The sequence below is a fragment of the Choloepus didactylus genome, chromosome 5 (assembly GCF_015220235.1).
Source record: "Choloepus didactylus isolate mChoDid1 chromosome 5, mChoDid1.pri, whole genome shotgun sequence".
NCBI lineage: Eukaryota > Metazoa > Chordata > Mammalia > Pilosa > Megalonychidae > Choloepus > Choloepus didactylus.
Window position 1 is genome coordinate 93,981,722 of NC_051311.1, and position 17,135 is coordinate 93,998,856.

Consider the following 17,135-nt stretch of genomic DNA (forward strand, 5'->3'; position numbering starts at 1 on the left):
GTTGGAATTTTTTGACTACTGTATTTCCAGCATTTAAAATGGTTACTGAACATATTATGCTTCTTGTTGAATAATGGAATCAACGAATCCCAGCTTTCCCACTTCTTAGTAATGTGATTTAGGGCAAGACTTGGTCTCCTAAAATGAGGATTAAATGAACAAAATGTAAAAGTTTAACATGTATTAGCTGTTACTCTTAAGGGAATCGGAACACAACCTGAAAAAAGCAGGCTATGTACAAATGGTAAGTACTATTACTAATTTGAATTTGTATTTAATATACAACCTATTTTCAAATATAATGATAATATTTTGAGTCAAGGAAACTACTGGTTTTAAGTGATATTATGCATTTTAAAGTCTTAAAAATCACTAAATATAAGGCATTATTAATACTTTCAAGCAGGCTTGGAAGAGTGCATTCACTCAATTTAAAATTATGTTGTTTAAAAATACTTTCACAGCTATGAACCTTTCCTATTAAATATCTTTGTAAATAATAAAAGGAACCTGTCATCATTCATCAAAGGAAACAGTTTTAAAGAGTGTGGGAAACATCATTGGTCCATGTGTTCACCAGTACTGAGAACCACCACCAAAAAAACTAATCTTTTAAATGCAGATCTTTTAAAGAATTGGCCCATATAAACTATCTTCCAATAGTGAATAAATCCATAAATAGTTTAAACATTATTACATGGAAGACAAGACAAATAAATGGAATTGTTACCTTAATTCAAAACCCATATTTTTATATAACATAGATATAACTATATCTATTTAAAATTAACATTTCAGCATAGGTAGAGGTCCCCTCTTTAAAAAATATAGAAATACATATTTTTATTTTATACACAGTACCAAAGGGTCCTTCTTCTTTCACTTATTTTCTGTTTTGTTATGATCTTTTATTCACAGGAAATGGAATTCAGTGAAGTTTGATAAAGGATGTTACCTACCAGGGGAGACTTCCATACTCTAAGTGATTCTCACAGTATTTGCGCCAGAGGAAAGTTTTTTACCCTCTTATCTCACAAATCTCACCCCTCTATTTCTTCCTCTCTTCCAATTTCCTGCTGTTTTGCCTTCTTCTTACGTCACTCTACCTTTCCTTTTCAACTTGCTTTCTTTTACCATGACTTGGCTTCAGGACTGCCTCTGGAATGTGTCGTGGTTTAGTCCCTCAGAACATCCTTGTTGCCCAAACACGCTCCTCCCCTCTCCCTGTCTCCTGTCCTACCATACCCGTTTCCAAGCACCAAGGGGGCTTTTATTTTATAAAGTTGTTTTCACATAAGAATTCATTATGAAATCAATAGCAAAGGTGCTCACAAATCCATGCCAGTGGGTTGAAAGGTTGATTAGTCAAAGGTGGTTAGGAAATGAAGGGGTGTTCTAGAGCAGAGTGAAAGCAGACGGGAGAAAATCAGCAGAAACTGAAGGAAAAGTAAAGCGGACTGAAATGGAAGCAGAGAAAAAGGAAGCTGAAGCACCAGTGGGGATCACATGGAAATGAGGGCCAGACAAAAAGACACTGATCTGCTCCTGAAATCATCACATTGAGTCTTGAGATTCGAAGGTGAGTCCAAACTGGCCCAGGAGGAAGGACAGGTAGAGGGATGCCTCCATTCTGCAGAGTAGCCAATCCCATCCTGCATTGCTCCTGCCATCCAAATAATTGCCTTCCTGTCACACTACAGCTTTTACTCTCAACTTCTGCATTCTCCTTAAACTCTGAAAAAGATTCCCTCAATACTAGCTTACTCAACATAAGTGAAACTGTCTCCTATATTGTGCCTTTGTATTTTCACCTCAGCCCATCTTTGTTCCTAAACCTATCCATTCATTCTTCTCTCACAGTTTTAGGACGATTACAAGAAACAAGCAAATGGACAAGACACTCTGCTTGCCTTTAAAAATCACTAATGTTCTAGAAAAATCCAAACGAGGCAGTCATTTCCCAGGATTCACCAACTAATATATGCTCCTTTAGGAATGTCAAGGGATCCCCTCACTGTCCTTAACACATCTAGGGACTGGGTCTTTGTACTAAATATTATCAACTTTTCAAGTCCATGATTTCTCATCATTCCCATGATGCCTCCTTTCACTAAGCCCACGTTTAACTTATCCTTCTCTGAATAGTACCAAAAATTGCAGAAATTAGTTATTTACTAATTGTTTATTACTATCTCTCTTTCCCCAGCTTTGATGATAAGTTTGAAAGCAGGACAAACTCTTATGAATCTTTGCATCCTGATACAGGTTGACTTACCGGAGTACTGATGGAAAGATTTTTGGTAGATTCTCCCAAGCCCAAACAGACAGCCTCATCATTTACCATGCCTGTCTTCCAAAATTCCCTTTCTTCCACAATCCCAAAAAATGACACAGTTTAAAGAAGAAAGTTTACTTTAAAAACACAAAGAAAGAAGGTTCTTATAATTACATTATTGGAAACATTCTAAGGAAACACCTTACTTTTATCACCTTGTCATACTGGGTTTTTATTATTATTTCTATATAGCCTTACTCCCTCATCTATTATATAATAAAAATGTATCTATCATCAGTCTCCTTTGTTCTGAACATTAGTAGTTTAGTAATTATTGGTCAGTAAATGCCCTCATATTTAGGGTTTTTATATTTTGACTTCTGGTCTGCATTGGTGCCATCCTTTCCTTATCAATGTCAAAATTATGTTTCTAGATATTAATCCTTCTAAAAAAGAGTTTGTCAATTAGTCATAGTTTTCAAATTTCTATACAATTTTCCATTCCCAATTAACTGATCAAAGATGTCTCTGACACATCGATTATGGCAATAAGAAATAATGCAAGAGATTCTTACCCTTTTTCAAACTTGGAAGATTAGCCACAAGTCAAATTTTAGTGATTCATTTTCTGCAAAACATTGCATTTCCCATCCATGTTGGAGTCAAGCAGAGCGACAAGTAATTACCTGATGATGATTATGTATTTCCTTGGCCACACGTATCAAAGTTTCCAACTTCACATGAGAATTAAATATTAGTATGTGGTAACATTTCAGTTTCACAACTGAGTTCTGCCTATGGAGCTCTAAGTCATAAATCACTCCATGTTGGGAAAGGGAGCTCACTTTTAATTTTTATTTTTTTTAATAATCAGAGTTTACATATTTTTATCCACTGTCAGTACTGAAAACCTCAGTTTCTATTTTTTTTTTTAATCTTTTGAGGCTTGACAACTTTATAAGAATAATGGTTGTTCATTTACAAAACTTTTTTTCTAGTAAACATTTTGATTTTCCTATGCACATCATCAATTTAATTCTGTATTATAATTTTGGAGTTTCCTTTAAGAAAAATTTGCTCTACTCCTGAAAGATAAAGAAAAGGAAAGGTGGACATTATTATTATTCTCTATAAAATATATGAAAAATTCGGAGTTTGACAAAAGGCCCTAAAGGAAAGAAAAGGTTAGGTCAAGTGAATGTCACCAAGGAGTTCGGAATTAGTATTTCAGTTTCCCTTAGCAAGTCATGAAAAAATGGTGAGCAACAAATAGAATGGAAGCTAATAAAAATAAGGATGATGAATTATGCAAAAACAAATTATTTTATTGATATCTGACCTCAGGTGAAATGCTTAAAACATTTTCTTTTGTGACCATCAAACAGTTTGCTCTAAACAGCTGTAGCCTTACAAACTTAGGAGCATGAGGTGGACACTCCTGGAAATCTGACTTAAATGGTGTATCATGTCTCATTTGAAATATAAGGGAACCTTAGAAAGTAGAATAAGCATTTTCCCATCATATTTAGACCACTTCTGATACAATAGTAGCATCACATAGAGAACTGTCTTTTGTTATGGTTGTAAAATTTTTTGTAGAACTGTTTAATTTTTATTTATAGCTATATTCTAGGATCCTTGAGTATGTTCAGGCACCATCCCATTACTCTCTCACAAAGAGGGCTGCTAATGCCAGAAACCATAAAAATGGATGTTTTCTTTTGACCACATCTTCATTTGCTACATCATTTATATCACGTTCTTTGATGGTCATGTTAAAGGAAATGTAGAAAACTCACTCAATGAAGTAGACTTCCCCCTTCTCTGTATAGGCCATTTCCCAGTTGTCAGGCAATGGGTCTGAGTCTTCATTGTCTTCAGGTTTAGTTGGCTTTGCATCACCCATCTCCTCCTTGACCTCCTCAGGATGACTGTACACCGGCGCAGGATAAGGCTGGGAAGGTGTTTCCCCAGAAGCACCTGCACTCTTGTCTTCATGTTCACTGGATTCTATAAGAGACCAAGAACACATGATTAGCCACTCCAGCCACAGTCATTCCTGAATGAGTGTGGAGTACGCCATACAAAAGAAAAATGCTCAATGAAGGCTAATAAATATTTTGAAAAAGTGTAATTGCAAATAGCCTTGAAATTTATCACTAGGCTTATTTGGTTCTATTTTCACTCATCATTCTTGTCTTCCTTCCACTAATTATTGCTAATTACTGAATTAGAGGTTGAAAAGATGAAATGAAAGGACAATCTCACAACAGCAGACGTGGTAGGGAGAAAAATGGATCCCTAAGGATGTCCACATTCCAACCATATCCCAATCCCTGGAACCTGTGAGTAGGTTACCTTACATGGCAAAGGGAACTTTGCAAATATGATTAAGTACCTTGAGATGGGGGTTATCCTGATTATTAAGGTATGCTCAATGTAATCACAAGGGTACTTACAAGTGGAAGAGGAAAGTAAAAGAGGAGGGTGAGAGGGAGATACATCTGTAGAAGAATGGTCAAAGAGCTGCAACATCAGTGGCTTTGAAGATGGAGAAAGGGGACCATAAGCCAAGGAATGCGGACTCTAGAAGATGTCAAAGGCAAGGAAACATATTCTCTTCTAGAGACTCAAGAAAGGTGCACAGCCCTGCCAACACCTTGATTTTAGCCCAGTGAGATCTATGTTGGATTTCTAACTTACAGCACCATAAAATAATAAATTTGAATTGTTTTAAGCCACTAAGTTTGTGGTAATTTGTTACAGCAGCAACAGACACATCTAGGTGCAATTCTCAAATCCGGAGGTTAAAAAGCACCTTACCAACTTCCACACTGAAGAATCATGATTATTTACAAAGAAAAGAGGAACAGAAGAGCATCAAACCTTTCATCTTTAGTAGTCTAAGTTCAAAGATAGTAAGGTAACTTGAAAAAAAGAAAGTAATGCAACCAAGAACCTAACTCTACCAAGATATTATCTATCAGGGCAAAAGAAAGTTACTTTTCAACATGCAAATATTCTGCAGGTACACTGCCCATGTAGCCTACCTGTGGAACACATTTGAGGAATCATTCTAACCACATGCTAATAACTAAATCAGAGCAGGAATCTCAAAATAAGGGTTAAGAAAAAAGAAAAGGTAAGAAGTAAATCCTGCATAATATTGCTAAATGTAAATGGTGGCTAATCATATTTCTGGGAATTTGCAATATATATTATTGTTTTCAAAGACAAGTAAAATATGGAAAATTCAATAACAGCATGGATTTTAAACCTTTATCTTAGGAAAGCTTAGGTTCTAGAAGGGGGGGAAAAGACAGGGGAATAAAGTCATTCTAAAAGTATCTTCAAGAGGCATATAAGGGTGTGAGTAAAGAAAATAATTTTGAAGGCTATATTTTCATGGGATGGGACTACTGGGTAAATATTTTGGTAGACGCATAGACTTAATTGTACAATGGAGATATTTTTGAAATACCCACGAATGTATATTCTCTCAGAATTATTCAGGTTCTCTCCCTTCCCATATAGTTTGTCTGCTAGTAAGGGCAGACCATGAGTCTTATTTCCTTAGGGAAAATGAGTAGAGAAGGTATCACCTAGAAGAAGAAACATCCTTAGGGTAAATAGGAAAGATAAAATGTAGAGGAAGTTTCTTCATGGAAAGATGGTGGCTGGGAGAGAATTCAGAGGGCACAAGACTAGGTTTATGAAACTGCCTGTTTGTTTCAGGGACCCAGCACCACTACTTGTAGATCCTGAATGTGGAATGGTGGAATGGTGGTGGTAGGGGGAGGGAAAGGCCAGGAAAGGTCATAGGGAGCCAAAAGCAGGGCGGGGCCTGTGTAGTAAGGAATTCGGGAATTTGGTCTTGCCCAAAGAGACCTTTGGCTTTTGTTCCAGCTCCTGGCAGGTAACCTCTAAACCCCTGGAATCTCCTAAATGATAGGAGTGTCTTTGTTATTCATGCTGGGCCTCTTGGTCCAGACCAGATAGAGTACACTAATGAGATAATTTAGGATGGAACTGGCCCCACTCTAGTTTTAGGATTGGGATTAGTCATGCCAGAAAGACCAACTATTTGATTTAGAGTGAGAGCTTTGGGCCATATGATATAAGTGTAACCTGTCAGGGTAAGGGGAGGAGGGAGGCTGGAGACTGAATTAACCATGTGGACAATTAAGAAATCAATCCTGCCTGCGTAATAAAGCCTCACTGAAAAATTCTGGACATGAAAGCTCAGGCAAGGTTCCTGATTTGGCAATTCTCTATACATACTGCCACACAGATTCTAGGAGGATAATGCATCCCTGAGGACAATGAAAATTTCATCGCTCAAACCCAGACTCTGCCTTAGGCATCTCTTCCTTTGAATTGTTTTAATTCATATCCTTTCCCTGCAATAAATGTATGAGAGATTTTAGTGTGCCTTTCTAGTGAATTATCAAACCTGAAGGTGGTTTTGAAAAACTTTTGAGGTTGCAGTTGGTGCCTGTGGGGAGGATGGTCTTGTGTGGACTCCTCTCTGACTTTGTAGCTGGACCTTAAATCCCTGCAGTTGGACTCAGAAGTCTTGCAGACTTGGTGGACTGGAGGACTGTGGCCTTAACCTTGTAATTTGGCCAATTCTGGGTAAGGGCTTGTGCACTGCTTTCCATTTAGAATTTTGGCCCCAAATCTCCAATGGGTGGTCACTGTAGAGTGAACATATTTGGCAAATAGTACTGCAAGACTCCCCTGTAATATAGGGGACATCCAGAAGTCTAAGCATGATCCGGTGGGATACTTGGAAGGGAGATAAGAGCTGAAAGAATGAATGGGACTGCAGTGGGATCACCATAGCAAGAGGCAATGCTTCCTCACAGCAAAAGCTGTGGTGGGGACAGCTGAACACAGGAACTAGAAGGACAGCTCTGCTAAGATTCAAAAGGGCTGCAATATAGTGAGAGACAGGTAGGGACAAGGAGGCTATTCAGGAATTATGAAATACTATAACATTTTAGGAATATAATCTATCAATGGCTCTAAGATAAAAAATACAAATACACATATACTTTGACTCAGTAAATCCCATTTTGAAAATATATCCTTTAGAAATAGAACCATCAATATGTAAAGAAACCTATATAAGAATGGTTTTTGCAGTGTTGTTTGTGGTCACAAAATCCTGGAAATGACCTGAATGCCTAACAACATGAGACTGGTTAAATAAAGTGTTATCATTACTATGGAAAATTATTTAGTTTAAAAACAGTGAATTAGATCTGTATCTAGTGAACTGGAGAGGCATTTATGGTTACTCTTCAATGGGAAATCCAAGTTGTAACATACATTGCTAATCTTTTTTTTTTTTTTTAATAAGCAATGTCCAAGGTGTCTTAGTTACTTTCATACATATCTATACGAGCATAAAAAAATCTGTAAGGATATACAACAGTTTGATTACTTCAGGAAAGTAAATTTGGATGAAAGAGGAAGAAGATACATTTTCTTTACATATTTTTGCAATCATTGGCTATCTATTACTTTTATAGCTTTAACAATTAAAAAGATTTAAATTATTAAAGTAGCATGTCATCTTTGTCAATAAAAATTGCTTGGGCCAATTTTTCTTCTTTATGCATCAATCTAGAACAATATCTATCAGGAATCAGGAAGCACAAGATGCTTTAGAAGCTGTCTTTTTTGTCCTTAAAAAGAGCAATTTAAGAAAATAATGAAATATGGTCCTAAATGATATGGCCTCCCAATTGGTTCCTTATATTGATTTTATCTTTGTAAATTCTGTAGGATAGAAGCAGCAAGAGAAAGTACCATCGCTCTCTTTGGATGCTGTTTGCTGCAGCTTATTACAACATGTAATTACCAACAGTTGGAACATGCTGCTTTGAGGTCTGACCAAATGTCATGTTGTATTTGGAAAGAGGAAAAGAAAGGTCCTGCTCTGAACATATTCGTTTGTTCAATATTCATTTCATCAATATTCATTAAGCATTTAATTTATGCCAGGCACTGGGGACAGAGCAAGAGAGACATGATCCCTGCCCTCAGGAAACTCACAACATGACAAGATGGGGAGTATTTAAACACGTAAGTACTACCAAAATGGAAAGAGAGAATCCTATGCATACACATTCACTTAATCTCATACAGAAAGATAAGGAGGGCTCTTTTCCAATGTGCTATCAAATATGAGATTGAAAGAGGTGTCAAGACACTTCTTTCAGAGAAAGATAAGGAAGGAAGAAGTAGATAAATAGAGGTTGGATTATGGGGGGCCTTGTAAGGCATTCTCAGGATTTGGGACTGTGTTCTTACAGCAATGAGAAGTCATTGATTTTTACCTTGCAACAAAGGTCCCCTAAACTGTACTGGGGACATGGATTTGAGGGTGGCAAGGGTACATGTTTATAGAGTGGTAGAAAGCTATTGCAGTGCCCCAGACAAGAGATGACGACGGCAAGGGGATAGAAAGATGCAGACTGAGAAAATATTTTTAGTGTAAATTTGGTATAACTTTCAAAAAGACAGAAAAAAATAGAAGTCATAGTAAATTGGGAGAACAGTGAAACAGCTCGCTGAGATAGGGCAGGACTCCTGGGGGTGGGGAAGGGAAAGTCTGTGGGTGCAGTTTTGGAAACACTGACTTAAGAGGTTCATGCCAAACCTTAAAATAGAGATGTCAAGTGAAGGAATGTTTGGCTAGAGAGAATGAACTTGAAAGACAACAGCATCCAGCTAGATTGCATTATAATTTAAGCCATGGAAGGGAATGAAATTGCCCAGGGAGACAGTATAGCAAGTGGGAATCCCTAGCACAGCTGTCAGAGGAACTTCAACATTTAACAATCAGTTAGAGAAGGAACTGGCAAAGGAGATCAAGAAAGAACAGCCAGAGAAGTAGGAAGAAAACCAGTAGACCTTCACATCCTCGAAATCAAGCAAAGAGTGATGAGGAAGGAATGGTTAACTGTGGCTGAAGCATCTGAGTGATCCAGCAAGAGAAGGGCATTAGCTACCAGTTATTGCAGTAGTTATGGTAGAGTGATGAGTGGAGAAGCCAGCTTGGAATGGATTAAAGAATGAATGAAAAGAGACTATAAAATGCTGACAGAGAACTCATTCAAGAAGTTTAGCTATTAATAAACATTTTTCTTCCAATGTATAATATTCTTAAATTCTCTAATGAAATGTAAGACATATATTGAAAAAAATCTAGTCTTTGGAGAAGTCTGCAATTATATTTATTGATGTGCCAGAGATTACTAGCCAAGTTCTCCCAGGTTATCTCATTTATTTATTCATCCATTCCTTTTTTTTTCATTACACTAGAAAAAATGAATTTAATCCCTACAGTGTGCAAGATACTTGACAAGACCTTAATTGGGGAAGGCAAAAGACTTTTTGATCAGGCTACTGTGAACTGGTTTGAGATGGAAGCAATAAGTAGCACTTGCCTTCTCAACCTGAACAAAATGAAACAAAAAGCTGAGGCATTTGGAGAACCATAACATTCCCACATTTACTATTGATAAAAGCTAATCTAGGGGTGTAGATTAGAAAGAGAGTTGATGGGGCCTCTGGTGAAACCAGAATCAGACCAATTTACCCACTGGTAGCACTGAACCAGGGCAAGCCTCCCTGTGTCCAAGGAACAAAATTCAGCACTAAGGGGAAGAAAAGGAGGTGGCAAGCCAAGCAGGCCCAGTTTATTTTTCCAACATGTATCCAACATATGTCACCCAGATGTTACTTCACCTTCTCTCGGCAGATGGAGTCAAGGGGCTAGCGGAGCAGTTTTTGTCATGCAATACAACATGGAGGGGCGGATAGAGAAGGTGGAGAAGTACCCCCTCCAGGGTACCTTCATAGAGTATTACAATAATGATTTATTAAATGGTACCCCAGTATCACAAAAGAGTTAGTATAAAATTTTCTGAGGAGAGAGTGTAGCAAGTAGACACAAGAGTATTTAAGACAGCTATCTGAGGAATTCCAACATTCAACAGTCAGTGAGAAGGAAATGGCAGTGTATTTCCTACATTACCCAAAAAATGGCTTTAATTAATTAATTAACCATTTATTAGAATGTAGTAAGTGCCAGGCACTAAGCCAGACACTGAACTGTCAAGAAGAATTTGGTGCAAATGGCATATTAGGTGAATTTATCTTGCAATACACTGACCCAGTATTTACCATCAGCGAGACTGCAAATTACTATTTCATTTTGTTTCCCTGCTCAATAAGAAAACAGAAGTTAACTTTCCTGTACTTTGGATAATATAATTATATCTTTCTTCTCTGCTCAAGAAGGAAAGCAGCAACACAAACAGTGAACCCTAACTTAAACCATAGACAACAGTTAACAGTACAAGTATAATAATATTCTTTCATCTACTGTAACATATATACCACCCTAATGCAAGGTGTTAATAACAGGGAGTGTAATAGGTGTAATAGGGAGTGTAATAATAGGGAGAACTTTGTGTTTTCTGCATGATTTCTCTATAAACTTTGCAACTTCTCTAATACACACACATTAATCAACATTAAAAACTAAAAAGAAAAAAAGCAGAAGTTTACTGTATTTTGGATAAAATGAGTGTATCTTCTGTATATGTTTTAAAATTTTTTAAAAATCAGATATGGTTTGGTATTGTATAATTAGGTAAGAACTTACCCAGTAAGAACGGAATACACTTTAATAATAAAGGAAGGGAAAGAACCAGATCTTACATGCTGACTGAGGTTGCATTTGCCAGTCTTTCCTGCTAGCATCGCCCCACACACCATAAAGTTCAGATGAAAATATGTGTGCCTTCACACACATCATATATATGTTAGATTTGTGGTTTGAGAAGTCCTGTATTATTTAAATTATGACTAAGGAGAAAGAGCCAAATAACCCATGCATATATTTTAGTTTTATAGCTGTGTGAAGCTATTTCTCGACTAGGAAGTAGGCATACAAAATTGTCCTTTTGACTTCCAAGACACATTTCTCAGAATGCTTTTATTGTGAATTCTAAAATCAGATTTTTTAGATAGGTAAAACGTAATTTTTCCTTAAGATGCTCACTATCAAAGTGAACAGACTTTATCAAATACTGGTACATTTTTAACATTTTACCTTGCATTTCTAGATTTGGATGAATTGCAAACCAAAGCAAGGTTTGTAATTTGCATTCACGATAGAAACAGAGACTATTTCATAATGAGAGAAAACTTCTTTTCTAAAAATGGTAATAATGAACAACTTTTTGCCTGGGACCAAGACTGTTTCATTTCCTAGAATATTATAAACATGTTTATACTATACGATCTTGTAAAGGATGACCTAAAAATACTTTGCCTACACTTTTACTATTGTGAAGAATTAAGAAATTGAATTTCTTTCGTCTTTCCTTCCCTAATGGTTTTGTTGGCTTCAGTGTGATTTCGTTCTTTTAAGAAATTCAGAAGAGCGCGAAGATCTGTACACAGCAGAGGGATGAAAAGTCATTTAATTCGAAGAGAGTTAAATGCAGGCATCTTTGCATCCAGTCTACTCTTCATAAATTCTATGGCTGCGGTCTAATTGAAGGTTTCAATATTACCAAAATATGTATAGTAGCCATTCCATTTGGCTATATGCTTATTTCCCTATTGGTATCTAACACATTGCCTTTCGAGTGCAAGTCTAAGAAGACAACAGAACGCCATGGTTCTGAATGTCCCAAACCAGTTTCATTAAAGAGTAACCAGAAATTAAGAGAAAACCACTTCAAGAAGAAGATTATCTATTATGTCTTCTCCGTATTTTCTTTATTTCACATGGTCTATGCACACATCTAATTAACATTCAACTTTCTTCCAATTATCATCTTTTAAAATGTGGGAAAATTATGAAGGATTTGTTTTTAAACTAGACAGGATATTGTTGACTTTATTTCTTTGAACTATCAAAATTTGATTTTCCACAATTCATTTTACCTTGTGAGAGAGTTTACGATTTATATTCCTAATGGCTATGTGATAATTTTAATCAATATAAATTTTTCCCTTTGTCTTCATATTATTCCTTTGGAAGTAGGCGTGGATGGAGAACAGTTAAGCTGAGGGGGAAAAAGAATGAGGAACATTTTTTTAACATTTTTTGAAGCTGATAAGGAGAGGGAATAAGAATAATTTGAGAATTGTTTTTTAACATTTTCTTTAACAATTCTCAGATAGCACCAGACACTCACTAGGAGAATCTTTAGAGCATAAATTGCTCTAAACACCTTGGTTTGAATCTGTTAACAGGGCTATACTGAGCAACTTATTTAATCACTCTGCACTGCCTCAGTATCCTTAATCATAAAATGGGGCTGACAACATACCTCACCATGAGAATTAGCTATGACATGTATATAAAGTGCTTCAGCAGTTAACTGTGAGAACATAGTAAGTGTTCAGTAAATGTTAGCTATCATCACCATTGAGTACTACTACACAGAATATTTTAAATAAATTGCATAGTTAAATCATATCTCCCTACAGAAACAAGGGGTGTGTTCCATTTTTTATAATTTAAAGATATTATCTTTAAATTATCTATATTTTTTAAAGATATTAGGTGCCACTGTTGTGAAGAGGAGTCATCACAAATTGCCATAGCAGCATAGCCTTTCTGACTCAGTGGCCCAACAACTTTCAGACACTATCCAACTGATACCTGGTAGAGCCGATTATTTTTCCCAAAGGTCCATTGTTGAGATCCTCCTGGCCCATGGCACTTCATGAGTTGTGGCGGGTCTGATGAGTGAGTCTCGGACAAAGCCAGGCAAAGGAGATTATTTAAAACCAATTCATGCTTTTCATTATAAACCCAGATCTGCTTTGGGTCACTGTAGTCATACACCTTCAGCACTACAAGGCCTCCTTTCTGATTTGGGCGGCCTTGTGCCACCAGATATTTGTTGGTCTGGAGGTGATAGAGCCTTCCATGCTGAAGGACTTCGGAGTGTTTTGACCCTCTATTAATAAAAATGGGTTGCTGTGGTTTGGCATTGGGCTGAGATATCTGCATCTGTGGGTAAATATTATCCAAATATCATTTAAATGATTTACAACCCAACTTCTTTCTCAATTCAACACACTCACTAATATTTCCATAGCTTTTGGTCTTCAGATCAGGTCTTAAGAAAAAATACTGTTCCTTATATTCATCCAACCATACATTTGCCAGCCTCAAAGAGTTCTGTGTCCTGGCCTTCAGATCCATATGGTCATCTTTTCCCAAAAATGTGTCCTACTCTAGAGCAAGGGATGATAAAGAGCTTATATCCACACATTCAGACCCGAAATGATATTTCCAAATTTTCTCCTCCCCAGATATCCATGCCACTGTCATACTATCCAAGTTCATTGAGATAGTAAATCTGTTCATGGCAAACAATTCTCCAGCCATTGTAGGTGACTTTACTGGTGCAGTAGCTCCTTCTGGTCCTTCTAACTCAGAAAGAGGAACAAAATCCCATTTAAAGTGTAGTCCTCAATTGAATCCTCCTCGTACAATAGGACATGAGCTGTATGTGAGCATATCAGCACTGATGATATCAATCACTGGGCACACCACAGTTTTACTGTCTTCCTGGATTGCAGCCAGCAAGGGCTGTAGCCATCTCGTTCACTTCACAGTGGCTGTCTAGGAATACAAGAATTTCTCCTGTAGCGTGTGCTGCTCGAATCAATCCCTCACACTTCTTATTTCTTATTACTTTAGTTTTTCCAGGGAGATATTTTTGGATGTATTCATCAGTTCTCCTTTCAAATCATCAAAGTCACTATCATTGTCCACTAGGATAATTTCATTAAGACGATGCGCAGGAGTCTGGTCTATGACACTGTGTGCTGTCCGGAACAAGGCAGAAAAAGCTTCATTGTAGAAACAAATAACAATGCTGGCAACTAGAAGATCAGTTGGGTAAGACTTTTCTTTACATCCGGACATCGGCAGCCCAGGATTGCTGTCTTCCAGGACTCAGACTGCGGCATCTTCTCTCCCGCCACAGCCCCAGTCCAGGACACACTCTTAATGTTTATTTTATTTTTTATTTTTTTTTTATTTTCATTTTATTGAGATATATTCACATACCACGCAGTCATACAAAACAAATTGTACATTTGATTTTTCACAGTAGCATTACATAGTTGTACATTCATCACCTAAATCAATCCCTGACACCTTCATTAGCACACACACAAAAATAACAATAATAATAATTAAAGTGAAAAAGAGCAATTGAAGTAAAAAAGAACACTGGGTACCTTTGTCTGTTTGTTTGTTTGTTTCCTTCCCCTATTTTTCTACTCATCCATCCATAAACTAGACAAAGTGCAGTGTGGTCCTTATGGCTTTCCCAATCCCATTGTCACCCCTCATAAGCTACATTTTTATACAATTGTCTTCGAGATTCATGGGTTCTGGGTTGTAGTTTGATAGTTTCAGGTATCCACCACCAGCTACCCCAATTCTTTAGAACCTAAAAAGGGTTGTCTAAATTGTGCATAAGAGTGCCCACCAGAGTGACCTCTCGGCTCCTTTTGGAATCTCTCTGCCACTGAAGCTTATTTCATACACAGGTGACATTTTTTCTGTAAAATGTGTTGGCATAAATTGAGTCTTTCTTCTTCTTATGTAAAGACCAACTGAGAAATGCAGTGGCATTAAATGATTTGAAGAAGAAAAAAATTCTTCAGAAACCACACTTTTTTTTTTTCTCAATCTCTCTAGTATTTCCTACAGAGTTTTGTATTTGTTTCTGAGTACCAGGGGCTACTACTGAGACATGGTGTCACTTTGGCATCTTTCAGTATACTACTGGTTTAAAGCAAAATCAGAGGAGTCACTCCCCAAACTTTTATTACTCAAGGCTTATTTTCATCATTTCCCATCAGAGAAACCTTGGCTTTCAAGTCTGCTTGCAACCACCTGCTCTCCTCTCTGGTTTCTATTTGTGGTATTGGTGGTGGTAGTGGAGCTGGTGGGGCTTGAAGATTTCCCTTGCTTTTTTGCAAACCTAGGAACTGTATCAAAGAGCATATTTATTGCACTGATCCAGGGTCTTATTTTGTGGTTGAAGGGCCTTTCAGAGCATGTTGTCCACTTTGCTGCTAGAAGCATAAGTTTTTAGTTAGAATCGAACCATAGGCTCTTATAAATGAACTAACACTTCAGGATTGATACTTGGAAAAGAAAAAAATACCCTTGTAATTGATTTTTCATCATAGCCATACTATAGATTTTATATCCTGCAGTAAAAAGTGGAGAACGTTCTGTCTTTGGAAAGGAAGCAGTTGCGTAGTTGCCACCTGCATTCTATGCAGCTAGTTGATCAAAAGAATTCAAAATCATGGCTTCTGACTCTTAGGTGATCTATCAACTGAGGAAGCAGAAATTCCCAATCCTGTAAAGAAATGTTTTTTACATATCTAAATGTATATAAGCAAATTGGATCTTATCTACCCAGGGTGCTAATCAGGGAAATGTGAATTCCCAAGAAAACATACTCAGTATCTCAAAATTATTTTTCATTTGTAATTAATGATGGGTCACAAGTTGTTTGGAGCATTAAAAAAAAACAATATGAAACATATGAAAATGGAAAATTCAAGCTCTATCAGTGGAAGACCATAATGAAAAAAATTTCCTAAAATTAAAAAAAAAACTAAATTGGAAAGAATCACTAAAAAGGTTAGAAAGAGAATTATTTTCCATTAACGGGGAGAAGAGTGCCTTAATATGTCTTCTTCCTTATGAAATATTTAATTTCTAAGACTGTAATAAAAGTAGATAGCAATAATGCACTAATAAGATGAATCCTCACAGCTCCAAAATTGTATAGGCTATATGATTTTCATGATGCAATGGATTCTAAAAATATTTGTCATACAGAAGCATGTCCTCTAAATCCCTCATGAACTTGGGAGTGAGAGAAACTCATATGTATTGAAAATAGTCAAAGATCATAGCAAGATATGAAATAAATTATATGTAGGTATAGTATTCCTTAGAGCTTGCTTTCAAATTCTGGAATGATAAGCAGAATAGTACCAAAGGAAACACATCACCACCTTCAGAAGTTCAGGGAACTTCAAAGGAGCTGAAAGAGAAAAAGAGGAAGACTTTATTTAAGCTTGATCTCAGTAACTCAAGTGTACTCTTTCTTGGGGCCAAATTGGAGTCAAGGTACTTTTTGATGAAACCGAGAAGTCAATTAGAAGGAAAGAGATAAGGGTGGTTTCTAAGGATGGAGTCATGGAGAAGGAAATGAATGTGCACAGGGACCTTATCCAGAGACCTTCCCTCTGCAGCAAGAAAGGCCAGCCCCGAGGCAGAAATAACTAGACCAATCTTTGGCAATAAAGTAGCTGAGATTTCACATCAAGAATTATAATTACTTTTGTGAGGAGAAATATGAGATAAGAAAGCGGAACACAGGGGGAAAATCAGACCTAGAGAGAATAGATGACAGTAATTAGAAATGTGCTTAGACTCTAAGAATGCCTTGAGGATCTAAAGAAACGTAAACATTTCAACTAGTCCACAGACTTTAAAGCCTGGGAGTATTGTACAAACCTGAGGTGTTACCCCAGTTGTTCTTGTTCTGCAGTCCTCATTGATGTAGTCAAATCTCTCTCACACGCACATTAAATAAGCCCTTAGAAAGGTAAAAAAACACTCAACAGAGGTTGAATGCAAGCTCCTGAAAATGCTAAGTCAGGGTATGAAGGCATGAAGAGGTTCGCATAAATGCATCATTTTCAGTTTAATCACGAAGTTAGTCTGCCTTGATTCAAGGCGAAATTCCTGAAACTAGTTTTATTTTTTTAA

The 17,135-nt window shown here is 36.8% G+C and overlaps 1 protein-coding gene and 1 pseudogene across 1 annotated transcript in view; both read right to left on the reverse strand.

Annotated features, from left to right (window-relative positions):
- The window catches only part of MAGI2 (membrane associated guanylate kinase, WW and PDZ domain containing 2), a 1,506,415-nt gene that overhangs the window by 475,071 nt on the left and 1,014,209 nt on the right, over positions 1-17,135 (reverse strand). Inside the window, 1 exon segment of the mRNA XM_037836511.1 lies at positions 4,075-4,285. Within this exon segment, the coding sequence (XP_037692439.1) occupies positions 4,075-4,285 (211 nt within the window).
- On the reverse strand, positions 12,876-14,252 carry LOC119534762 (annotated as a pseudogene).